The sequence below is a fragment of the Ahaetulla prasina genome, chromosome 1, assembly GCF_028640845.1.
Source record: "Ahaetulla prasina isolate Xishuangbanna chromosome 1, ASM2864084v1, whole genome shotgun sequence".
Lineage (NCBI taxonomy): Eukaryota > Metazoa > Chordata > Lepidosauria > Squamata > Colubridae > Ahaetulla > Ahaetulla prasina.
The window spans coordinates 182,249,735-182,276,941 of NC_080539.1; the positions used below are offsets into that span (position 1 = coordinate 182,249,735).

General features: G+C 38.7%; 1 protein-coding gene across 1 annotated transcript in view; it reads right to left on the minus strand.

The window, feature by feature from the left end:
* The window catches only part of SPATS1 (spermatogenesis associated serine rich 1), a 52,800-nt gene that overhangs the window by 17,566 nt on the left and 8,027 nt on the right, over positions 1 to 27,207 (minus strand). The window contains exons 4-7 of the mRNA XM_058184143.1: positions 25,420 to 25,467; positions 24,715 to 24,841; positions 23,096 to 23,158; positions 19,411 to 19,604 (exon numbers count right to left, since the gene is read on the minus strand). Coding sequence (XP_058040126.1) covers positions 19,460 to 19,604; positions 23,096 to 23,158; positions 24,715 to 24,841; positions 25,420 to 25,467 — 383 coding nt within the window. The 3' untranslated portion in view covers positions 19,411 to 19,459. The remainder of the gene's footprint in view (positions 1 to 19,410; positions 19,605 to 23,095; positions 23,159 to 24,714; positions 24,842 to 25,419; positions 25,468 to 27,207) is intronic.

The window sequence follows — 27,207 nt, forward strand, 5'->3', positions numbered from 1 at the left end:
CCCAAGTATTAGTGTAGTCCATTAGTCTAGCAATAAATAATAAATACTTCCCAATATACATGCACACTTAGCAGCAAATGCAAGTTATTTCGAGGTGAAGTCACTGAGATTTCATTTAGAGGTTTTACACATGAACTATTTTATAAATAAAGGAATCAGATTCAATAAATGTTCAAGAAGAAAACTTCAAGTCCTTGTGTGCCATTTACATTTTCTTAAAGTTCTTGCAATGTACTAATTTAGGTGAAACTTTTATTTATTTTTTACTTCTCATACTTATTACTTGGTTAATGTTTTCATTAGTGCAGTTCTGTGGATATTACTATGTATTTTGGCACCGAATATCCCATATGCTTTGAAGGTAAATGAGACATATTTTTGTGCCCAACTAATGTTCTTTTACCGCCACTGCTAGTAATTTCTTGCAATACATCTTTCCAACTGAAATTTCACAGGCATCTGTTGTTTACTCAAAACAAACAGATTTGGATTGTAGTTTTGACCTTCCTATGTGATTGTAGTTTTGACCTTCCATGTACTATCACTGAAGCAAAGATTACTGTAGAGCTATGTAGACCTATACTGTTATTCTGTTATTTGTTGCATGTTTTATATTATTTTTTATCTGTCAGATAACTTTTCACACAACTAACACAACCAATTACTGCCTGATGACTGTCTGGACAAATCCATGCAGTTCTCTTGGCAAGATTTTCAGAAGTTGTTTGCCATTGCCTGCTTCCTAGGGCTGAGATAGAGTTACTGGGTCAAAGTCACAGGCTTTGTGCTTAAGGCAGGGCTAGAACTCACAGTCTCTTGGCATCTGATCTGGTGCCTTTAATCATTACACCGAACTGGAGTTCACATTAATATTGCTCAGTTTTAATATAGTACTAATACAAATACTGGTACTTGTGGACATGGACAGGATACTGAGAATGCGACCACATGTTTATTGGACTGGTGTCCCTCCTGGTTGGTACTGGCCACACAGGAGGTTACACGAGGCTGGCTCCTGGGAATTATCAACGCTTCTTTAACGGAGGGTGTCTTTCCTACTGCCTTGAAAGAAGCGGTGGTGAGGCCCCTCCTTAAGAAGCCCTCCTTGGACCCGGCTATTTTGGCAAATTACCATCCTGTCTCCAACCTTCACTTTGTGGTGAAGGTTGTTGAGAGTGTGGTGACATATCAGCTTCCCTCGGTACCTGGATGAAACTGTCTATCTAGACCCATTCCAGTCTGGCTTCAGGCCTGGGTACAGCATGGAGACGACTTTGGTCGTGTTGGTTGATGATCTCTGGAGGTCTTGGGACAGGGGCTGTTCCTCTGTCCTGGTCTTATTAGATCTCTCAGTGGCTTTTGATACCATCGACCATGGTATCCTGCTGTGGCGGCTGGAGGGCTTAGGAGTGGGGGGCACCATTTTTCGGTGGTTCTCCTCCTATCTCTCTGACCGATCGCAGATGGTATTGGCAGGGGGGCAGAGATCGACCTCAAGGCACCTCATATGTGGGGTGCTGCAGAGGTCAGATCTCTCGCCTCTCCTGTTCAACATCTATATGAAGCCGCTGGGTGAGATTATCCGTGGCTTTGGGGTGGAATACCATCTGTACGCTGATGACATTCAGCTGAACATTTCCACCCCTAACCACCCCAACGAAGCCGTCGAAGTGTGTCCTGGTGTCTGGAGGCCATGCAGGTCTGGATGGGGAAGAACAGGCTTCAACTCAACCCGTCCAAGACAGAGTACAGCCAGCTTATTCCATCGCTGACTGTTGGGGGCGAATCATTGGCCCCCAGGAGGAGGGTTCGCAACATAGGTGTTCTCCTGGACGATCGGCTGTCTTTAGAACAACATATGATGGCCGTCGCCAGGGGAGCTTTTTATCATGTGCGCCTGATACGCCAGTTGTGTCCCTTCCTTGACCGGGATTCCCTATGCACGGTCACTCATGCCCTTGTCACTTCCTGCCTGGACTACTGCAATGCTCTCTACATGGGGCTCCCCTTGAAGAGTACCAGGAGGCTCCAGCTGGTCCAGAATGCGGCTGCACGGGTAATAGAGGGAGCACCATGATGCTCCCATGTAACACCTCTCCTGCGCAGCCTGCACTGGCTGCCGGTGGTCTTCCGGGTGCAATTCAAGGTGTTGGTTATCACCTTTAAAGTGCTCCATGGCACAGGACCGGGTTACTTACGGGACTGCCTACTGCCACCAATAGCCTCCCATCGGCCTGTGCGCTCCCATAGGGAGGGCCTCCTCAGGGTGCCATCAGTCAAACAATGCCGACTGGTGGCCCCCAGGGGGAGGGCCTTGTCTGTGGGGGCTCCTGCCCTTTGGAATGAGCTGCTTCTGGGGTTGCATCAACTCCCCAACCTCCAGACTTTCAAACGCGAGCTCAAGACCTTTTAATTCCACCATGCGGGGCTAGCCTAACGAAATTTTAATGAGGGTTTTCTATGATGGTTTTACGTTAGTTTTAATCTTATTTGGCCAAATTTTAGAATCAGTTTTTTAATATGTTTTTAATTTTTGTTTATGTCTATGCTGTTTTTATTTTGGCTGTAAACCGCCCTGAGTCCTTCGGGAGAAGGGCGGTATAAAAATTGAATAAATAAATAAATTAATTAAATAAATACTCTATATTACTTTCTGAATAGATCTTTTGATGTCCATCAATCACCATTCTAGCTATTAAAGTGGTAAAAAGAATCTGAATTGGAATTTTAAATGCAAAGGCCAACAGTTACTTGACTCTCCCATTGGCATAAGAGTAAAAGACTTCTTTACAAGTCTAGCCATGTCACATTTCTAAAGTGGGCTGAATTCTGCTGTAATTTCCTTAATAAATTACTAAAAATAACCTACACAGTTGTATGCCTCTATGCAAAACACCTGCAAAATTTCAAAGGTATAGCTGCAGGGGATAGGAAAATAATGATGTAATTCAACTGAAAGGGTTGATACCCTTGAAAATTCAATAAAAAACAGATGAGTGTGAACAAGCTGAAATTACATTCCAGCAACCCAAAAAAGGTTTTGGCCAGCAAAGGACCTTATTTAGGGGGTTGTGCATCAGGCCTCTGGGGACCCCTGAAAAATCAGGTAAGCATGTGGGAGTTCCCCTTCATCTTCAGTTATCTCTGACAATCTGGAACTGAACACACTCAAAACTGTAGAAATGATGGTAGACTTTAGGAGAAACCCTTTCATACTTCCACCTCTCACAATACTAGACAACACAGTATCAACAGTAGAAACCTTCAAATTTCTAGGTTCTACCATATTGCAAGATCTAAAATGGACAGCTAGCATCAAAAACATCATCAAAAAAGGACAACAAAGAATGTTCTTTTTGCGCTAACTCAGTAAGCTCAAACTGCCCATGGAGCTACTAATACAGTTCTACAGAGGAATTATTGAATCTGTCATCTGCACCTCTATAACTGTCTGGTTTGGCTGTGCAACCCAACAAGACAGACACAGACTTCAGAGGATAATTAGAACTGCAGGAAAAAAAACAAGTACTACCAACCTGCCTTCCACTGAGGACCCATATACTGCACAAGTCAAAAAGAGGACTGTGAAAATATTTACAGACTCCTCATATCCTGGACACATCCTGTTTCAACTCCTTCTCTCAAAATGACACTATAGAGCACTGCACACCAGAACAACTAGCCACAAGAACAGTTTTTTCGCGAACGCCATCACTCTGCTAAACAAATAATTCCCTCAACACTGTCAAACTATTCACTAAGCCTACACTACTATTAATTTTCTCATCATTCCCATTACCCATCTCCTTCCACTTATGACTGTATGACTGTAACCTTGTTGCTTGTATCCTTATGATTTATATTGACTGTTTCTTAGTATGTTTTGATTGCTTATTTGTACCCTATGACCATCATTAAGTGCTGTACCTTATGATTCTTAACAAATGTATCTTTTCTTTTTATGTATACTGAGAGCATATGCACCAAAGACATATTCCTTGTGTGTCCAATAAAACTTGGCCAATAAAGTATTGTATTGTATTGTATTGTATTGTATTGTATTGTATTGTATTGTATTGATTGACTGTGGCAAAGAACATTTTTGCACAATTACATGCATTAGCTGTTCTTCAGCTAATGGAATATTTTGTAATTAGGCAATCTGCCCCAAGAGTTTATCCACCAAGTCAAGTAACCCTACCACCAATGTGGAACAGCAACTATTTTTGGAGAACAGCTACAGACATTGTCTTGCATTCACACGCAGAGATCTACCTTTGACTGTGACCTTTGGGCACATTTTCCTTTCAAAGTAATGTTTTCTTACTTTGTTTGGCTTACCTGTTGTTCTTTACTTTCTTCCACTTTGATTGGCCATTTCCCAAAGGCAGGAATACCTCTTGTCTCTTTCCACGCTTTTCTGCTATAAGAGGCCTTTCTTGCTGGTCTAATGGCTCTAATACTTGGCTGGCATTAGAAGTCCATGGTTTGCAACCTGAGAGGGGTTTTTTTTAACTATTGTTTTTCTTTCCTTGGCTACTTGCTTTTCTGTCAGGAAAATAATACACTGGGGAACTAAATAAACCACTTTTTGAATGAATAGAATAGAAAAACAGGATTTTCTAGTCCAACCCACTGCTTAGGCAGGAAACCCTATAGCAAATGATTATCCAATCTCTTCTTAAAAACTCTGTTGGAAAATTTCTCCTTAGTTCTAAGTTGCTTCTCTCGTTGATTAGTTTCCACCAATTGCTTCTTGTCCTACCCTCAGGTGCTTTGGAGAATAGCTTGACTCCCTTTTCTTTGTGGCAGCCCCTGCGATATTAGAACACGAATGAATGAATGAATGAATGAATGAATGAATGAATGAATGAATGAATGAATGAATGGTTTTATTGCAGTTACCAAGCAGTACAACATGTAGTGTTACAATCAAAATTACAAAGTTTAGTAACACTTTTGGGCAAACTTGCCTCCATGCAGAGCACTGTATTAGGTATACAGGTAGTCCTTGCTTAGCAATTATTTCATTTAGAGACTGCTTGCAGTTTTGATAGTGATGAAAAAGTAACATAAAAGCACTGTGAGATGAGTGGCATATAAATTTGATAAATAAATAAACTTTATAACCAATTCTCAAAATTACAATCTTCACAGGTATGTAAAGCAAAGGAAAGGTAAAATAAGATTATTAGCACAATTATAGTTTTGCTTAGTTTGCTTCGCATAACAACCAAGTTGCCAGTCCCAAATGTGATCACTAAATGAGGAGACTTTGCTTTAAAACACAGACTTGAATACATGGATTCAAGCAAAAATTTCTAATTTCCTAGCCCTGCCTCTACTCTGTGAAGAAGTTGGACCTTAATGGCAGCTGGAATGTATGTCTTCAAGTGGTATGCAAAAAGTCTTCAGATTCCCATTTCAGAGGAAAGTCTCTGAGGTAAATTAAAATTTCTTCCCATAGACAATCCCATTCAGACATCTGCATCTTCTTGGACACACTGTAATCTTTCTTTGTTGCAATTCAGTTGTGAACCATACAGAAGAGGGACAAGGGATGAAAGATCCTTTTCAGTCCCATCAGCGCATTGACTGCCTACAGTAGCACTGCTATCTGCCAGCTTGCCATATTTGATGAATGGTGTTCTGCTTTTGTCAATCTGTGATAGAATTTATATAAAATGAATAATAAGGGAGCCTTGTTTGACTTCTCTTCTGGTAAGAAAGCTCAAACAACTACAGGTTAGGTGTTCTTATGCATGTTATAAATATTATAGAAAGAGAACTCTTTTAAGCTTATTAGCTTTATTAATAAGCTATAGCCCATACTGGACAACGGCACTTCACTTTCTCAGGCATTGGAATGCAGACCCATACTTGCCTGCAGACAACTATGAATCTGAAGCAGATTCTCACAAGCAACAAGAAACAACAGGACAATGATCCTAATAAGAGAAACTGACCCTGTAACAAATCCATTTATCTGCTATCCTCCAACAATACTATCATCAATGCACAACAACACCAGCTAGTACACCAAATCTGAGACACTTTCATCCCCCTCTTCCTCTAGCAGGGGTGTCAAACTGAGGGCCCATGGGCCAGATGTGTCACACACAGGCCACGCCCATCCCAGCTCCACAAAGGGGAAAAACATCGTGAAATGTCACATGGAGGCAACGTGATGCGGTGAGTTTGACATCCGTGCTCTAGCGTAATGTGAGCCGTCATCTGTTAACAGATGTCCCTCTGAATTTTAATAATAGTGAGCCCAGGATTACAACCCATATTGTACTATGAGACCAAGACCTGCAGCCAGTACAGGAGAACTCTGAAATCCTTTGCAGAGATGGAAATGTTATTAATCTTCTCAGGAGAGCTGAACATTCTCAACTCATGGGGAAAAAATCCTCCCACCTTTTTATAGAAAGAGGGAAATCAAAGTATGTAAGATCTGAGTGCGCAAAAGTAGTTACCAGTTACTGCTGCTAGCAGCTGGTACCTCTAAGTTATTATAGCTTCCTATTTTTTTCATGCAATCAACCACTTATATTGGAAGTTATAAGTTGAATAGTTTAATACACATTGAATAGTCAAGGAATTCAACTGGTAATATAAGAATGGCATGTACGGTACCTACAAATCTGTCTTCACCTTGACTCAGTACTAACCAAACCAGGCATTTTTGTTAGGGACAAACTGTTTATTTCTTCCTTTTCTCAAATTACCAAACAAGTTTTGAAGATACTGAATTAGAGCATAACTTTATTTATTTATTTATTTATTTATTTATTTATTTATTTATTTATTTATTTATTTATTTATTTATGATATTTATATAGCCACCCATCTCACTCATCAAGTAATTCTGCATGCCACACAGCAAAGATAAGATTAAACAATATATACAAATTAATATAATTATTAATATTTAAAACTTTAGAATTATAAAAAGCACAAAAATAAACACAGAATAAACAAAGAGACTGACTGAAGAGTAGGTGTTAATTACATGGGAGCCATATGTCATTGTATTTGCCCTGATTATTTATGATAACCATACCGTACGGGTCTGGATGGGGAGAAACAGGCTCAAGCTCAACCCCTCCAAGACTGAGTGGCTGTGGATGCCGGCATCCCGGTACAGTCAGCTGCAACCGCGGCTGACTGTTGGAGGCGAATCATTGGCCCCAATGGAGAGGGTGCGCAATTTGGGGGTTCTCCTGGATGGATGGTTGTCCTTTGAAGATCATTTGGCGACCGTCTCCAGGAGAGCTTTTTACCAGGTTCGCCTGGTCCGCCAGTTGCGCCTCTTTCTAGACCGGGATGCCTTATGCACGGTCACTCATGCCCTCGTCACTTCTCGCCTGGACTACTGTAACGCTCTCTACATGGGGCTCCCCTTGAGGTGCACCCGGAGACTTCAGTTAGTTCAGAATGCAGCCGCGCGGGTGATAGAGGAGCCACTGTGGCTCCCATATAACACAGATCCTGCGCAGGCTGCACTGGCTACCTGTGGTTTTCCGAGTGCACTTCAAGGTGTTGGTTACCACCTTTAAAGCGCCCATGGCATAGGACCGATATCTTCGGGACCGCCTTCTGTTACCACATGCCTCCCACCGACCGGCACGCTCATAGAGAGGGCCTCCTCAGGGTGCCGTCAGCCAGACAATGCAGGCTGGCGACCCCCAGGGGGAGAGCCTTCTCTGTGGGGGCACCTACCCTCTGGAATGAGCTTCCCCCAGGACTTCGACAACTTCCAGACCTCCGGACTTTTCGCCGCGAGCTTAAAACATATCTATTCTTTCGAGCAGGATTGGCTTAATAGGGTTTTAAATATGGATTTTATTGGGGTTTATTTTATATTTTGTATTGTATTTTAAATTTAGGCTATTGGAATAAGTTTTTTATAATATTGTTTTTATTGAATGTATTGTCTTTATTTTATCTGCCTGTTCACCGCCCTGAGTCCTCCGGGAGAAGGGCGGTATACAAATTAAATTATTATTATTATTATAAGTGATCAAGATGAGTTCTTCTGAATTAAAACTGCCTCTCACAGAAGTGTTAATTTTCTTGATCCTCATGCTTGGAGATAAAGATAGCATATAAATCATTTAAATAAAGAATTCTCATCCTCATCCTTACTAGAATAAATAAATAGTTTGCTTTCACCTCAAATTGACACCACAGTCACAAAAGGTGCTACAAGGGAACAAGATAGTTTATTGGCAGAGCAGAAGAACCTGAATATTCAACATTTTCCAAATAAATATCCCTTTACCCAAAGTCACCAAACCTCCACAAAGGCTTTTTATATTTCTGTTTTGTAGCACTGAACATTCCTTCCCCAGCAAACTGTATTTTGAAGGGCTTGCGATTAGAAGTACTTTATTCTAAAGTAATTATAGGATTGCGCAATTAATGGCATTTACTCAGAAGTATGTCTCTTTGTGCTCAGTGTTAATTCCCAAAGTTGTATCTACTTGAAGACTTGGCAGAAAGCTCTGAAAAAGTTACTGAGGGTTACTACAGTAACATTTGTATAATCAACAAATAAATGCATCTCTCAGATATTTTCTAGCAGGAGAAGATAACCCGAGGATTAGAAGGAAAGTACAGTAGTCATTTTCTTTCTTATAAGTACAACAGATGTATTTTAATTATGCTTTAATTGCTTTTCCATAACTCAAATATATAAATCATTAGCTCTATGACAGATGAAATATGAATCTCAAAATCAAATTATCTAGATAGGTAAAGAGAAATTGCTTTTAAGGACAAGGAAGACACATTTCATAGAGCCACTCATAAATAAGACAGAAGTTACTATAATCTTTGGTCAGTCTCGAGGCCTGCAAAGTGCTAATATTTCTCTCACATTAAAAAAAACTTGACACCATAGTTTTTGAATTTATTAATCTAAAACGTTTCACATTTTGCTTTCTTAGTGGCATGACTATGATATATATCATTTCCACATAAATTTACCTCCAAAAACAGAAAAGGGGCAGAGAAAATTAATTACAGGTAGTCCTCAATTATTTTTTTTTGTTTACATTTATACCCCGCCCTTCTCCGAAGACTCAGGGCGGCTTGCAGTGTATAAGGCAATAGTCTCATTCTATTTGCATATTTTTTTACAAAGTCAACTTATTGCCCCCCCAACAATCTGGGTCCTCATTTTACCTACCTTATAAAGGATGGAAGGCTGAGTCAACCTTGGGCCGGGCTTGAACCTGCAGTAATTGCAGGCTCTGTGTTCTAATAACAGGCTTCTCTACTGCCTGAGCTATCCCGGCCCCTAGATTTACTATCACAACTGGGACTCAAACTTTTGTTGCTAAGTGAGATGATTGTTAAGTGAGTCACGACCATTTTTCTACTTTTTTCCTGCTGTCATTAAGTGAATCACGTGGCTGTTAAGCAAATCTGGCTTCCCTCATTGACTTTGTTGACTGGACAGGCTGACTGGGAAAGTTGCAAATGAAAATCACAAGACCCCCAAGACACTGCACTCATCACAAATACATCCCAATTTAGCACCCAAATTTTGATCATGTGATAGTGATCAAAGACACCATCTCAATAGTAAGTGCAAGAACTGGTTGTGAGTCACTTTTTCCAGTGAGGTTGTAACTTTGAACTGCCACTAAATGAATGGTTGTAAGTCAAGGACTACCTGTCACACACATATACACTCAAAACCGCTACTGTATGTTGGTCAAACTCAACAACTTGAAGAAGTACATACTTCAACTCCCACAATTCCCCAACAAGGTCCACAACTCTTCAAGTTGCTAAATTTGATAAACTTTATAGTAGTTCTATATTTCTGAAAATGTATGGTGTTCCCAGCTATGGACTTCTATTTGCTTGCTAATCAAACCAATGGGAATTACAATACCCTAGAATGTCTGTTGTAGCCTCCTTAGAAATGTCAGCCTCACTTACAGCAGTTCATCTCCTATTCCTAGGTTTATACGGGAAGGAGGAAGAAGAACCCTTCAATTTCTCCCAATCCCACATCGCTAAGGTGCTGCTGCCAGCCTTCCCTCCACAGTCATTCAGCTGACTAGTCGGAGCAGGCTGAGAAAGGCCACCTTCTCCTATTGCAGCTCAGGTTGAAAGCAGGAGCTAGATCCGGATTTAGTCCCTGAGAGGGACCCAAGAGAACATGCATTGACCAGCCAGTGAACACATAAACTATAATAGCATTTTATTCTGGGCAATCTCAAGGTCACTTGGTTACACACACTGAGGAACTGCAGAAATTAATCCTGCATCAACATCTCTTTTGCAATGGATGACAGAAATCAACTGAGGGTTAATTCACTGGATATGAGTGATGAAGTGCCTTTGAGGAAAAATCAGGAGCAGCAACAATGCCTAGAGGGAGGCTATTATTATTATTCATCTTCCCTCCAATGAAGCAGATCATGTTAGAGGTGTTTTCCAGTGGTAGCCAAAGCAGGAGCAACTGTACCAAAATGTTACGCTAAACTGACAAGTGTCACCTTCATCATTCTTTCCTAGCAAGCAAAGATGCCTCATTAGCCATACAAGGACAGGAGGGAACAGAGAAGGCAAATAGGCTCCTTCCTTGGACCTGTTGGCCACGTACAGTAAGCCAAGCAGGGCTGAGGCTGGGCTTAGGAATCCCCGTGGAAATGTTCCCAGGACATTGCCTTGCTGCGTGCCCCTCGCCTCCTGCCAAGACATAAAAGCGGACGTGCAGCCCTGGAGAACACCAATTGTAAGCCAAAAAAGGATTCTGGCACCGAATTAAATTCTAGTTGTAATACTATAGATAGGTCTATAAGGAAACTTTGCTTGCCAAATGTGCAATAAGATGCATCAGAGGAGCAAATTACACTGCAGCTTTCTATGATGAACGCTCAAGAATATTAAACCATCCAAGTCTGTAAATGGGATCCCTTCTTCCCATTTTGAGGAAATAAAATCAGTTTATTTCAAAAACAGAAAATCTGACTTTTTAAAATTACATTATGTACTTCATAATCCCAATTTTAACATTTGAGAATGTGAATGAGAGTTAATTGTTATTCATAGCACACAGGACGGGTTTTTTTGAGGGACAATACGGATGTCATTTAAAAGAGAGGGTATCATCCAGTGGTGGGATTCAACCAGTTCGCACCACTTCGGGAGAACCGGTTGTTAACTTTCTGAGCAGCTTGGCAAACTGGTTGTTGGAAGAAATCATTAGGGCAGAGAACCGGTTGTTAAATGACTTGAATCTCACCACTGGTATCATCCATACAAAATGTTAGGGAAATTAAACAATGCTCATATTCTACCAGTAGTTTCAGATATGCACTTATGCAAGTTGCAGGGAAACACTGGTAGAGACCAGGAGACAAAACGTATTTCCTGTTTCAAACTTTAAGCTACCATACATCTGGCAGCCAAACTAAGTGAAATCTTAGATGACTATTAGATGCATAGCATTGGCAAAGATGTTCAGCCATATCAGCAATACACACACACACACACACACACACACACACGGGGGGAGTCCTTGACTTATGATCAGTTGACTGATCATAACTGGTGACAATGATCTCAAAGAGTGCCTTACAGCCTAAAGCACTTCTAGCTGTTGTAAAATGTCAGGTCCACACCCTGCAATCACATCACCATATTTTGGGCACTCGGCAACTGGTTCATATTTATGACCAGTTGCAGCGTCCCATAGTCACGTAACTGGTGATTTGTACATTTTTGCCAGTTTCTGGCAAAAACTGCCCATTTGGTGAGGATGGATACATTTAGCAACTGTATGATTTGCTTAACAACCATGCAATTTGGACTCATGACTACCTGATATGCTTAATGACCACTGTAAAAGTGATAGAAAAGTAGGTCCGATCACATGGATGCCTTGACTTATGACCGCAACTACTTATTGAAATTCCAGTCCCAATTGTCTGTGGGTGCTCCAACACTGGAGATTTTTAAGAAGAGATTGTCTGAAATGGTATAAGAGGGGTGTCAAACTGGTGGCCCGTAGGCCGGATGTGTATGCGCAGGCCACACCCACCCCAGCTCCGCGAAGGGAAAAACATTTTGATACATCACGTGATGGCAACATGACGTGGCAAGTTTGATACCCATGGCATATGGTTTCTTGCTTGAGCAGGGGGTTGGACTAGAAGACCTCCAAGGTCCCTTCAAACTCTCTTATTCTGTTATGTGTAGATAGAACTATGATTTGGAACCATCTACAGACTCTGACTATTGACTTAACTTCGTTTTATTCTGGAATGAATCCTCTTTTGAAGGATCTGAAAAAAGCAACAGGAACCGTGGTAATACGTCATCCTAAGATAATTAAAGGAAGAAGTTGCCTGCATATTTTTATTAATTAAATTTATGTAAATTCCACAGGAACTGAAGCATGTATTTGCATATCCAATTAAGAGTTTAGCCCAACCAGTAAATACACCCAAGGATGAATTTTTAGATCCCTAGATAAGAAAAATACATACTTAAAAGAACTTCCATAGCTGCCCAGGCTGCCAAAGTTCATAACTAAAGATGAGTCACTGAAGTAATATCAAAAGTCTTTTTTGCCTGAAGGTTCTGTTCTTATATTAGAAAAACCATTACAGCAATCAAGGTTCCCAGCATTCCTACACTGTATCTATAGTCTTCGTTGCTCTAGACCATCCCACTTTGATTTTAGGTTAAGCTAATGTATTAATGTAAGTTGAATAACTAGAAGAATATTCTTTTTGAATCCAGTTGTTCAGTGTCTTCATGTTAAACAGTTTTTTAAAATCTTTGTCAAATCTTTTAGGGAAACTTTCAGTTAATTATTGTGGTATCAGCTGCATCCATGCATTTATAGGAAAAGAGGCATGATGAAGACATGACGGTATTATGATACAACCCTAACCCTCTTGTGCATGCACTAAAATTGAACAACAGACAAAAGGGGTGGGGTTTGTATCATGATGCCACACTGCATCTACATAGCAAAAAAAGGCTCTAAGAGTTGTTAACCTAATCTTATGTAGCTTCTTTTCCAAAAACACCACACTACTGACCAGAGCATATAAAACATTTGCTAGGCCAATTCTTGATTACAGTTCGCCTGTCTGGAACCCACATCACATTTCTGACATCAATACAATTGAACGTGTCTAGAAATATTTTACAAGAAGAGTTCTCCACTCCTCCGTAACCAACAAAATACCTTATCCCACCAGACTTGAAATCCTAGGTTTAGAAAACTTGGAACTCCGTCGCCTTCGACAGGACCTGGGTTTAGCTCATAGAATCATCTATTGTAATGCCCTTCCTGTTAAAGACTACTTCAGCTTCAACTGCAATAATACAAGACTACCAATAGATTTAAACTTAATGTTAACCGCTCTAATTTGGATTGCAGAAAATATGACTTCTGTAACAGAGTTATCTGTGCTTGGAATGCATTACCTGACTCTTGGTCTCTTCTCATACCCCCAAAAGCTTTAACCAAAAACTATCTACTGTTGACCTCACCCCATTCCCAAGAAGACTCTAAGGGGCGTGCATAAGAGCAGAAACATGCCTACCGTTCCTGTCCTATTGTTTCTTTCCATATATATATATATATATATATATATATATATATATATATATATATATATATATATATATATATATATATATATATATATATATATATATATATATATATATATATATATATATATATACTTATACTTCCTTGTTTCTCCCCATATATAAGTTTATATATTATATAATCTTTTTGTGTGATACTTGTATATATTGTTATGACAAAATTAAATAAATAAAAGATAAAAGATAAATCTGCCATCTTGCCTTTTTTAAACCAGCACCACCACTGAATATACTACTTTCATCTTTCACCAGTTCATCTTTTCATTTCTTTATTGCTTAATTGCTAAGCAGAAAATCCCTATGGGTGATAGTACAAAGGGATAAGAATCATTGCACTGCAGGTATGGAAATTTTGACATTTGTCCTCTTTCTGCTGCCCACCCCATTTGAAGACACCCAAGACTGTTCTGATGCCAAACATTTGCTTCCCCGGTCAGATTTACTTTGTTGTACCTTGATGAAGGTATCTTTTCTTTTATGTACACTGAGAGCATATGCACCAAGACAAATTCCTTGTGTATCCAATCACACTTGGCCAATAAAAATTCTATTCTATTCTATTACAAAAAGATGGGAAGAACGCACAACTTCAAATAAATGGCATTCTTGGCATTATAGTAAACTTACAGAAATTCAGCTTTGTTTCTTCGGATGTATAGGAAATAAAGATGAAATATAAAAGTAAAAGTTCAGTATTTTTTTTAATGGAATCAACTAATGTAAGACCTGTTGTACCATATTTTTACTAAAAGCTCACGATATCACACCCAGGGCAGGGGTACTTTTATTTTCCCACATTCAGTTTCTCCTTGCTCAGGTCCTTTCTACACTGTTTGCACATCTACTGTCTCACTATTGCCCAGCCATGTATATACTGGGCTTACTAAGGTATGACAATGGACAAAAGGGATGGTGGCCCATTTGAGCCCCTCACTGGTCATATTATGAGGAACTGGGCAGGGGAAACCAAAGGAAGTCATCCTGTCTAGAGAATGTAGGAGAAATTGGAGAGAAGAACATAGGCCACAAGATTACAAAGAAGAATAGTATGAGCACACAAGCAGGAAATACTCTATATACTGGGAGAGGGGACGGAGAGAAAGAGAAAAGAAAAGATCATGACAAAAAAGTAAACAAATGTGATTTATACCTCCATAATCAGCTAAGAAAGCTACACTTTTTTAAAATTCTGCCAGTTAATAGAATTTTATTCATTGATTGATCGATTGATTGATTTCCTAAATTTCTATACTAATTATTTATAATAGAAGATATTTTAAAAATCCAGTAAAAACTAGCCATGAATGTAAAATGCCAGTAATATTGCTGAAGCTATTTAGCACACTGTACTGAATACCACATTATTAGCTGTTTGCCTTCTTAAATGTTATAGGATGCAACAAATTTTTGACCATCAGGAAATGAAGTGATGACTTGAAGCCACTGAAAGAGGTTGAGAGAATGAGACATTGGTAGAAACATTCAGTTGTGTAATAATGACAGACAACTTCTTTAAACTAGGAAGATTCCAGGCCAAGCAGGATTGTACCAGGGATGAGGGAAACATCTCTTCATTGTTGTTATAATTTTCAAAAGAAATTCAGCAACTATTGAAACTACTTTTATGACATCTGATGAGGCCCCTGGGGTTTGTTTATGATGCTACTTCCTCTATTTCTTTGAACAACATTATCATAAGAATATATTCTTTTTTTCTAAAATTCCTCACTAGAGTCTAACAAGATGGATTCATTTATTTATTTTAAAAAACATCCTGAATTTTTCTTTATAAATTGCTGCAAAGTTGTAATATGTTATTTTTCTAATCTATTTTATAGAAACTGTGTTGTATCTTTTTCCTTTGTCAGTGTTTTTAATTAATAGTGTTAAAAACAGCAAATGTATTATTTCTATATGATCATGTCAGGGGAATAGCTTGTAACAGGAAAACGTTCACTATGGGCTGGACTCATCACTGGCCAGAGTTCGGATAATGAGATACGCTGCCCCAGTAACAACACAAGAGGAGAGGACTTTTCTGTTCTCAACTCTCCTTGAAAGAGGTTCCACCCTAGGAAGTGCTCTGGCCCTACAGCCTGACTAATGTTGGGTAAGTTATAAATTTTGCATGCAAACTGTGCTTGCAAGCAGCATTCAGTTTAGCTGGACCCATGGTCAACCTTGCTCCAGCAATTTGTGGCATCTCTACCCTGCCAGTCCTTATCTTTGGAGAGTTATTTTAGAATGTCTTGAGAAGGAGCTCCCAATAGCAAACAGTCAATTTATTTATTTTATTTTATTTATTTTGTCAAACACAACAATATATCTAAGTATAAGCATGAAATAACCATACAATTTAGGTATTTTACAAATTTAGGCCATTGTTTCTGGTATCTACAATACAGATCTTCGAAATCCCTGTTTAATTCATGTGGGGGCAAGGTAGGATTTGCTTCTATTATGAGCCATGGCGGCACAGTGGTTAGAATACAGTATTGCAGGCAAACGCAGTCCACAGTCAGGAGTTCGATCCTGACGTGGCTCAAAATTGACTCCGCCTTCTATCCTCCCAAGGTTGGGAAAATGAGGACCCAGATTGTTAGAGGCAATATGCTGACATTTGTAAATTGCTCAAAGAATGGTGTAAAGAACTATGGAGCAGTATATCAGTCTAAGTGCTATTACTATTACTATTAAATGCAAATTTTCCAACTAAAGCATTCACATATAATTTGTAATTCCCATAGAGACCCGTTGTTTAAGGCTCATGATCCATTTGTCATTAACTGAACATTTTTATCTTTCAAGAAAGACAAAAAAGGTCAAGTCAAAGAAACAAAATACATCATGCAACCATTTGGCACTTTGAAACTGTCAACTTTTTCATGCATACACTCATTTATATATAGTAATAGAGATGGGGCAGGAATACATTGAGTTCATTATAAACTCAGTGGGAACCTCACTTTGACCTTTCCAATGAATAATTTATTACAAAAAACACATATTAAAATGCTATTCCTAGGGCTTCTGACATTTCCTGCTTCAACTTTCAGTTTCCAACAATCCTTGCAGTCCATGAAGAGTTTTGCCCAGTTTCTGCTCCAAAGAACATTGAAAGTAAAAAAGCTTCAACAGCATTTTGTTGCTGCAGTTCATTCCTTTGACTGAGTGCTGGTTTTTGTCCCATCTCCAGTGCACATGTGGAAGGAGCAAGCAGCAATGCAGAAATTCAGCCCCAAGAAAGTTTTTTCCCCCTCTCAGTAGGAATTCAAACCAAAATAAGGGGCTAAAGGTTACAGGGGTATATGAGCACAAAGGCATATTGATTTTCTCATACGCCACTGGGGCTCATTCCGAGGCACATTGAGAAAATCATGTTTCTCAGTTGTAATTTTAATCACAGGGAAAAAAAATCCCACAGGCAAAACTTGCAGCAAAGTAAAGAAATATGGCAGATTGCTTCATCAGCATGGATATGTGGAAAGACCATGAAACTGAAATGGGATAGTATTTCTGGGAATTACAGTAGAACTGGGGAATTAGAGGCATATCCTTACAGGCATCTATAAAAACATGGAAGCTGTTGTTCAATAATGCTGCTGCACAAATATTATTAGTTTTGAATGTCAACTGTAGGACTTTTCAGCAATATGTAATCAAAAAGGTTTTTCACTCACTGTTTTAAAAAATATTTTATCAGACCAAAGAAGAAAAGACGGCTTGTGAGGCTGCCAAATGTCTTCAATTCCAAGAGTTTGGCAGGCTTACGAAACCCAGACCGTTGTCTCCTGGGATGCTGGCGACTTGAATAATCTAGCACTGGTGTTTTGAAGCAACATACTGTCTTGCCGTCAAAATAATCAAGGATATGAATTATCAAGCAGTTTGGGAAAAAGAGGGTGGAGAAGACATCTCATCTGCTGCAGAGGTGATTCATATTTGCCAGATGGCAAAGCTCCTTATAAGGGGAACTGATGGTTGGATGAGAATGCTCAAACAAATAGGTCAATTCAATTAATCTCATTTAAACTACAAGTAAACTAGCAGTTATATTTCCAAGCGTATCATCTGAAATTGGTGTTCGATTAGCCAAAGCCATTTCAATACTTTGACTACACTCCATATTCATTCTGTTCTTCATGTCTTCTGGGAAGATGTGAAGAATCCACACCTCCTCTCACTGTTGCTTAAAGATGTCTCACTAACTGCCTTTAAGGATATGCCTTCTTCTCAACCCAGCCTGTAGCTGAGGCCAGCTAATTTCATATTGAACTAATCCAATCTTTAAATGGTGTTTTCCATCTTCTCCAGATGCAAGCCCCACAATATGTAGGAATTAGGATCCTTCAATGGCAACCATAGTCATGATGTGGCTGGGTTCGGATCAGCTCGGTTCTGACTGGCTATTTTTAGTTTCTGCAGGCACCTAAATCACTAGAGTCACTTTTGACTTGGTGAGCAGGATTGATCAGGCATTGGTCACCTCCTCATGCAATGCCTAATCAGTGTTTATGCTGGTTTCTATAAGTCTAGTAGTCATCTGCAAGACTGATAAACATGTGAAACGAATGCCATGAGTGAGGCAATTTGCACTCACGATGAATCCAGCCAACAGCACCTGACATTAGATCTCCCTGCTTAGCTTTTGTAGACAGGCAGCAAGGGAGAAAATGAGAGAAGTACAAGTGAAAGAAAAGTGAGAGAGACAGCAAGCACATTGGGGGAAGGAAAAAGAAGACCACAGACTAAACAGGGGGACTTTTGCAGTTTTCTGACCAATCTGAAGTTGCCAAGGGGCCAAGTTCAGGGCTAGGTCACTTATTTATAAAAAGGGAAAAATACTAATTTAGATTTATTTTTCTGAATTTGAAGCTTTAAGGGAATTGAGAGGGGGAATGCCAAATGCCATATGCAGAGAAATGAAGAGCATGGAGAGCAACTCTTTGCTCATGCTTAATCCTTTCTACTTCTGGTCTTCATCCAAGCTATCATTTTTCCCCAGTCTTTCCAGGCCTTTTGCATAGGAAAAAAAGGCTCAACACTTGGTGCCTATCCTAATAGGTTTTTGCAGTGTTCTTCTTCCCTTTAATTGTTCCTTAATGCTTTTAGTTCCAGTCCATTTATCCACAGCAAGGTCTGTCTGAACTTTTGTCTTGAAATGAAGTTCTGTTTACTAGTGCAGTGGGTTGCTACTCTAATCTCTATTATGTCAGAGTGCCTGGTTATAAAGAATAGACATAATACTATCTGCAGGTTTTAAGCCCAGTTCTGCAGATTATATTTTATATTTCAAGTTCTCTCTTCTTTTATTATTAATCTATTGTAACCAGAGGTTATAATAAACTTCCTTGCTTTGTCTTATTGCATTCTTTATGATGTATGGGTACCTTACTTAGCCTGACCAAATCTACGAGCAAAACTTAAGAGAATCCTGATAACCCCTTGATATCTATGGCTTTGATGAACAGACAGGGTGAATAAGTTACAGTGTAAGAACCTTGCGAAAAGGCATTTAACTTTCTTCTTCTTTCATAAAATCATAACTATTGAAATAAATGAACTAAATCTGTTTTATTAAATTTTCTATTTGTTAATTTATTCATTCATCCATTTAGTGCACAGTAACAGCTATATAAAACAACTACATAGTGCACAGAAACAACTAAATTTCTGCAACTATTCAAAATATGGTCATATCAGTTTGGCAAGAATTTTTAGGAGATGTATTCACAGATATGTCTTACAACTTACGATATGCAGAATCAGAGCTTTTGGACCAAGCTTGCTTTCCAGTCTTCGATTATGAAAATGTTAGTTTTCTGGCCTGTCCACTCTCAAGTAAAGATTGCATCAAACTTGGGCTAGGCTTCCAGGTTTCCAGGTTCTGCACTTCCATCTTTTCTCTCTCTAATTCTAGTTCTTTCTCTTTTACATGGAAGGGTACACTGGCGAGCAAGATGAGAAAGAAACATAGAGTAATTGCAGCCCAATAATCACAAGCTTAACTGAGTAGCTAGATTCACCACTGAAACAAACAGGATGTCTCTACATCAGCTTCAGTTAAATACATCAGTTAAATATATTCATTCAGGAAAAACATAAGTGAATGGCAAATAGGTGGGGGGGGGGGGAAAGCATTAGAAATTAGGTGCATTTACCATACTTTTGAGAGAATGCACAAACAATCTGCCCATAAAGAGAGATGTGTGTCCATTACAGTACACAGACCTTTGCGTAAGCACATGAAGCCAGAGTGCCCAAAAAAGCCTGTGAAGTAGTTTAATTTTAAATGTTGTATTTATATGGATGGTTGCTTTTTATCTTTGTTGTTTCTAACTCAGCTGCCAATTGCCTAGTTGTTTTGTTGCTTTTTTCCATTTTTTTAAAAAAAATGCTGTTAGTTTCCCAGATTCATTTGTTTGAGATGAACAGCCATATGGACGGAACAAATTTTAAAAAGTAAATCAATTTCCCAATCAATTCAGTTTATCTCCCAAAGCCACATCTCAGCTTGACATTATATTGGCTCAAAGTAGCCTTTCCAAAAGATGCAGCTAATTCCAAGGTGAGCAACCTACAATCGTTGTCTAACTTTTCACAATCTGCAACACCCGTATCCCTGAGTCACAGAGCAGGGAGGCTGTGGCTGCTGGTCTCTTCCAATCCACTGAGGGGAAGGGTCATGTCTTGAGGAAAATCCCCTTTTGTGTTAAGATACAGTAGAAGGGCAAGTAGGTGGGAGAAGGTCAGTCTCGCTCATAGCTGAAGTCAAGGCAAGGGATAAACTACTTTCAGCACTGTTCAGCTGATCAGCAATGAACCGAAGAGAAATGGGTTTACTTTTTCAGCATCCCCTTCTGTTATTTTCCCCTTCTGCTCAGGTGTTCTTTGCTAATATATTTTTCTGATTCAGGTTATGGACTCAACAGAAAAGTCTGCTGGGATAACTTGTGCTTCCAGTTCCCCACCTCTAACATTGCCATCATCAGGCATCATTTGCTAGCAGAACAATCACCTATTTCTCTTCTTAATGGGGGGTGGGGAGTGGGGAGTTTACTTTAGTTAGATTCTGAGAATGGCAGGTGACTGGCACTAAGGGTGGATGTGGGGGGGGGATGATCCTACTCGACATAACTCCTCTCCTGTGCCTGTTATCTATCCAGCTATTTCTGAAAAGTGCTGCAGACTTGAGTTTGCCATAAACAGGTTATTGGACTCTTGGTAGCCAAGCGCTGTGGAGATGAAGGAGAAGGAGTGATTGGTAATAAGCAAGCTCCAGGCAAATGTTATCCAGGTGCTAAAAGGGATTGGCAATCCAATTGTCAGCAAAGTATGTCAAGTTGGATATCAAAAAACTTGAAGAGGGAAAATGCTATTTAAGTTTTAAGCCGCCCCACAGAAGTGCTGGAGATGCCATGAAGGCAATATCAGTAGAACAAGGCAGGAATTGTTACCTGGTGATTAGGGGCAAACAAGAAAGACCTTTAAAATTATCCCCTTTCCAGATATATTTTCCCCCAAACTATTTCCACCAATAAATGAGCAGCAGGAGGGCTGCTACTATTAGGACCAAAAATCAAATGGAATTTAGATGGCTGCTTTTTTATTTAGAGAGTGGTATAGAGATAATCAACTCTGTTGCCCTCTAGTGGCATGATAGAAGAATAAAAATACAGTAAGGCTGAACTTGGAATAAATCATTTTTTAAAAATCTTCCTGCCCAATTTAAATCTGATTAAGCTAGTTCTTTCCATCAATAATCTTTTAATATTCTTGAAGAATATTAAATTGCATTTAATATTGATATAATCAATTATATAAAGGTAAAGGTAAAGGTTCCCCTTGCACATACGTGCTAGTCGTTGCCGACTCTAGGGGGCGGTGCTCATCTCCGTTTCAAAGCTGAAGAGCCAGCGCTGTCCGAAGACGTCTCCATGGTCATGTGACCGGCATGACTCAATGCCAAAGGTGCATGGAACGCTGTTACCTTCCCACCAAAGGTGGTCCCTATTTTTTCTACTTGCATTTTTACGTGCTTTCGTAACTGCTAGGTTGGCGGAAGCTGGGACAAGTAACAGGAGCTCACCCCTTATACGGCAGGACTAAGGATTCGAACCGCTGAGCTGTCAACTTTTCAATCGACAAGCTCAACGTCCTAGCCCCTGAGCCACCGCGTCAATTATATAATGTAATCGAATTTACAAAAATCACATTATATTCTTTGTATCTGGCCATAGTGATAACATGAATTTTAGTTGTTTATCTTGTTTACATATAAATACCTGTACATGCTTAGTAAAGAAACCTCAGAGACTGCTCTGAGAAACTGAGGGAGTCCAATGAATTAATCAGAATGCAACCAAAGGTCACAGCTTCAATTCTGTGTGCTGTAGCAACCTAGCAATAAGACTGCTAGGTCTTAAGGCCATAGTAAACATTTTCAAAAACTGTGGCTAGAGTTGTGCAGGATGATTCTGGACTAATCTGCACACATATTTTCATGTTATGTGATTTGCCAATTTAAAAACACATATGCTTACATAGGGGGCTTAAGAAGTGTCCAAATACAGTTCCAATCTTGAAACGTGTATTATTAGCCAAAATTCTTTGTAAGTATTACCTATTTTCTGGATTCATTTTCCTGACTTTGGAAGACTTTAGCCACAATGGGGAGGGACGAGGGGAGGGACAATCTTGCATTCAGGAGTTGTGGGAGGTCACTGGAGGTTTTCAAGAAAAGATTGGACAACCATTTTTCTGGGATGGTATAAAGTCTCCTGCCTTGGGCAGGGGGTTGGGCTAGATGACCTCCAAAGTCTCTTCATCTCTATGATTCTATGTTCTATGAAACTAAAAACAGGAAAGTAAAACAAAGGAACTGCATGTGTCGTTAAGGGAGGACATCACATGACCATGATTCCCGACTTCCAGCCAGCTTCCTCGTTGACTTTTTTTGTGGGAAGCTGGCAGAGATGGTCACAAACTGCAATCATGTTGCCATAGGATACTGCAACAGCTATAAGTACAAGGTTGGATTGTAACTGCCATTGGTTTGGTGCTATAGTAAGTTAGAACAGTAATTGAACGAGTGGTCACTAAACAAGGGTCAACTGTATTAAAAACAATATGTATTTAGCCAGATTTAAATTCGGTAAATATAAATGGGTAGTTCCACATTTACTTTCTTCCTTTTGTAATTCTTTACTGTGAAAGAACTTCAAAGAAGGTACTCAAAGCAAGGTTAAAAAAATAGAATGTTACTAAAGTTTTATAATGTTTATGTTGTTATATATTACATTACAGTATATTGTAGAAAATGTCAAAAACTATTGTAACTAATAATACAGCAGATACCTTCTAGAAACAAATAATACAAGTATAAACAATAAAAGCCTACAGAAGAAAATAAATGTTGTGTAAGATATGAGATACTTACCTAGAAGTTATTGACAAACGCTGGAGAGGGATAAAGGTATCTGATCGTTTTTTATAACTAGAGCTATTAAAAAGAAACAAAAGGTTTTGAGTAGAGAAGTCTTTGGGCAGGGTTATGCCACTCCCTGATTTAATTATAGTATATAATCAATACCTGTATTAGGAATGTTTGTAATTTCCTAAGCATGGAACAATGGTATACAAAAATAAAATCCACATTTCATGCTAACTGAATGCTAATTAAAGGAAAGTAAGAACTACTTTTTTATGTGCATTGGCAGTAAGATGAAGTTTCCAGTTTGCTTCTAATGTTTGGGAAGCCTAGCATTTTCTATTTATAGTTATGCATAATTTTTTTTTGCTTTAACTTCAGTTGAAAACCCATGCAAACGATTGCATAATATATGCTGCTGCATGATATTTCATATTTATATTCTTCACAGTATATTACACTATGTGGGAGGGATAACTGAGATACAGAATAACCCAAATGTTTCATTTTGTTGCAGAAATACCATTATATAAAAACAATACTTTGTTGTCAAAGATCAGTCAAAGTGCTTGGGGAACATAACATGCAAAATTTGACTCATTAGAAATCTTACTAAAGCTCATCCAAAACTGTAAAATCTTTTCAACAATTTACAGTAATCTGAGGGATAATCTGCATTCATATAGCAATAGCAATAGCATTTCAATTTATATATCACTTCACGGTGCTTTACAGCCCTCTCTAAGCGGTTTACAGAGTCAGCATATTCCCCCCAACAATCTGGGTCCTCATTTTACCTATGTCAGGAAGGATGGAAGGCTGAGTCAACCTTGAACCAGTGAGATTCAAACTGCCAAATTGCTGGCAATCGGTAGTCAGCAGAAGTAACCTGTGATAGATAGATAGACAGACAGACAGACAGACAGACAGACAGACAGACAGACAGACAGACAGACAGACAGGTATAGGTATAGGTATAGGTAGAGATAGAGATAGAGATAGAGATAGAGATAGAGATAGAGATAGAGATAGAGATAGAGATAGAGATAGAGATCCCCTCTTTGTCTGTTAGACTGCCTCTGTCCTTTCTCTAAGAGATTACTAATCACAGGTCAATTCCTTCTGACTTGGTACCCAGGCACATTTGGGCAGAATCCTTGCTCTTGGATTTTCCTCCTGGGAGAAGGTTGTTAACTAGGTGCTAGGCTTTGCTTATCTCTATAACGCACTTTGTATAAATAATGTTCTTTCTGTTACAATTACAAAACCTGCTTAATCAATCCCTGCTTGCATTCAATTCTAGCACTCTTGGGAACATTCACATGTACACAGGGAACCTCCAAAATGTCACAGATATGCTCCAAATCATTAGGAGACACTCTTCAAGTAATGTCAGTCCTGAGTATATTTAATAGAAAAGGAATAGAACTACAAATAGTCACAACAAATATTTCATTGGATTAATTGGAAGAGTCCTATGTCACTTCCATTTTTATAGGCCTGCTTCTTTATCTGCCCCTTTCTCCTCACCAAGACCTGCCCTCTTCTGCTTCCCTTCCTCCATAAGCAAAGGAAGTGTAGCGATTTGGGTTTTTTTAAAAAAAAGAAGCTATCAGATAAGAACTTGCCTCCCAAAATTAACTGGAGATAGTGTTGATCCCTTTTTGTGGAAGTCTGGACTTTGTTCAGGAGCAGCAAATGGGTGGTCACCGAGCATCCTCATTGGAATGCCATTACGGGAGGAAGTTTCATCTACTGGTATTAAAAACAAAAGTAGAAGTTAAGAAGGCAATCTGGCTGCAGGCATATTTTCTGACATTTCAACAATTTGGTTGTATTTATATTTAGCAAGCTGTTCTTTTACAAGTAGTATATATGTGTATATTATAACATGTGAATTTAATTGAAAATATATTTCTTCTTTTAGCTAAATAATACTGAAACATAATATGTCATCAATAATTCAGAATGAAGTTCATTAGCCTCATAGTTTTTTAATAACAGTTTGATGCTTGTTTGCAAAAAAGAACTCAATCTTATTAGTCCAAAGGTTTGCATCAGTAATTCTCAGTATGCCATATCTTGTATCCTACCAATTGCTTTTCACCATAGAAAACCCATATATGGATATTTGAAAACTTAATTCTAATGCTTGGAATGACAACCATACTTTAAACTATTATGATTATGTAATAAAAAATAGGTTTCTGAGGTTATACCATATTTCTTCCTCCCTATAGACTTTTCCAGTGTCCTCTCAGAAGATGTAGCCTTAGTTCGGAGGTGGGTACCATAAAACAAACACCTTTTCCCTGTATGGTAAGTGTGATTACCAGAGCTTGGATAAAATGTCCATTCTTCAACTGAGTTTTCATTTTTTCCTGAAAAAGAAGATAATAAAAGCATGAGAAAGTTGAAGTCATAGAATTCCCCTCCCAGTCTATTTTTATGTTATCAAGTAACATAGTCAATATTTTTGAAACACTCATTTTTTTAACCACACAGAAAAAATGCACAGAGAAATCCCAAGTTTTAATTACAGGATTTCTGTTCAGAGTTTTGTTTTCAGCATACTAGATGGATACATGGATATTAAGATTATAAAGTGCTTTAGATATTATCTAGGCAAGGTGCTTTGGATGAGATAGGGGAATGAACACAATCTCAGTGTGCAAATAATCTCAACTGCATCTTTTCTTGAAATTGCACAGTTACCTCTCAGGTGATCCAGGGAAATAACGTAGCTGATACCTGAGAGCACTGCATAGCTCTAACATAGTGCTTCTTTTTTTAAAATAAGTTTTTATTTTATTTTATAGCATACAGAAATTCCAATTTCAATTGAACAGTGTGTTGTCTGAGTACAAATCATTTTAGGAAATAATAATCAAAGTGTTTACAACAATATTCATTGCATTAATATTCATTTTATTAATATTAATAATAATCATCATACTATTTTTTTAACCGTTAACATATCTTCCTTATATCACTGATCCTTCCATAAGGATCCCTGTTATTTCCATGTTTCTAGCTCCTGTTTTTGTTAGCTAGCCATTGATAAAATATTTATTTATTTATTTATTTATTTTATTAGATTTTTATACCGCCCTTCTCCCGAAGGACTCAGGGCGGTGTACAGCCGAAATAAAATACAGAGTATATACAATTAAAAGAAATTAAAAGAAACTATTAATAAATGGCCGATAATTTAAAAATTTACAAATATTTAAAATCTCTAAAACCCCAATTTAAAATCAACTATTTATGCCAGTCCTGCTTGAGTGAATAAGTATGTTTTTAGCTCATGACGAAAGGTCCGAAGATCAGGCACTTGACGTAAGCCAGGGGGGAGTTCGTTCCAGAGCGTCGGTGCTCCCACAGAGAAGGCCCTACCCCTGGGAGCCGCCAGCCGACATTGTTTGGCGGACGGCACCCTGAGAAGGCCCTCTCTGTGAGAGCGTACGGGTCGATGGGAGGCATACGGTAACAGCAGGCGGTCCCGTAAGTACCAAGTCAAATAAGTCCCAAGTCAAAAAATATTCAGTTTCTTTCTTTTTTCCCTTAATTGTAAGTGTTAGTATCCATTTCTGCACATTCTAATATTTTTCTAATCACATCTTTATCTGTTGGGATAAAATAGGGCCGTGGTGGCTCAAGGCTGTAAGAAGCCTGTTATTAAAACCAGCTGCCTGCAATTACTGCAGGTTCAAGCCCAACCAGGTCCAAGGTTGACTCAGCCTTCCATCCTTTATAAGGTAGGTAAAATGAGGACCCAGATTGTTGGGGGGGCAATAAGTTGACTTTGTAAATATACAAATAGAATGAGACTATTGCCTTACACACTGTAAGCCGCCCTGAGTCTTCGGAGAAGGGCGGGATATAAATGTAAACAAAAAAAACAAAAAAAAAATTCTTTATTTATAATAGAATGAAGAATTAGAGGAGAAATTGGCAATCTTGAGAGCCAAAAAAGTTAAATGCTTTGGAATATGGTTATCGGCAAAGTGTATTATGATAAAAAAAAGACAACTGCTACAACAAATACAAAAAGATTTGGACAAATGGACTAAACTACAAATATCATTAACTTGTAGAATTTCAACAATTAAAATGAATAT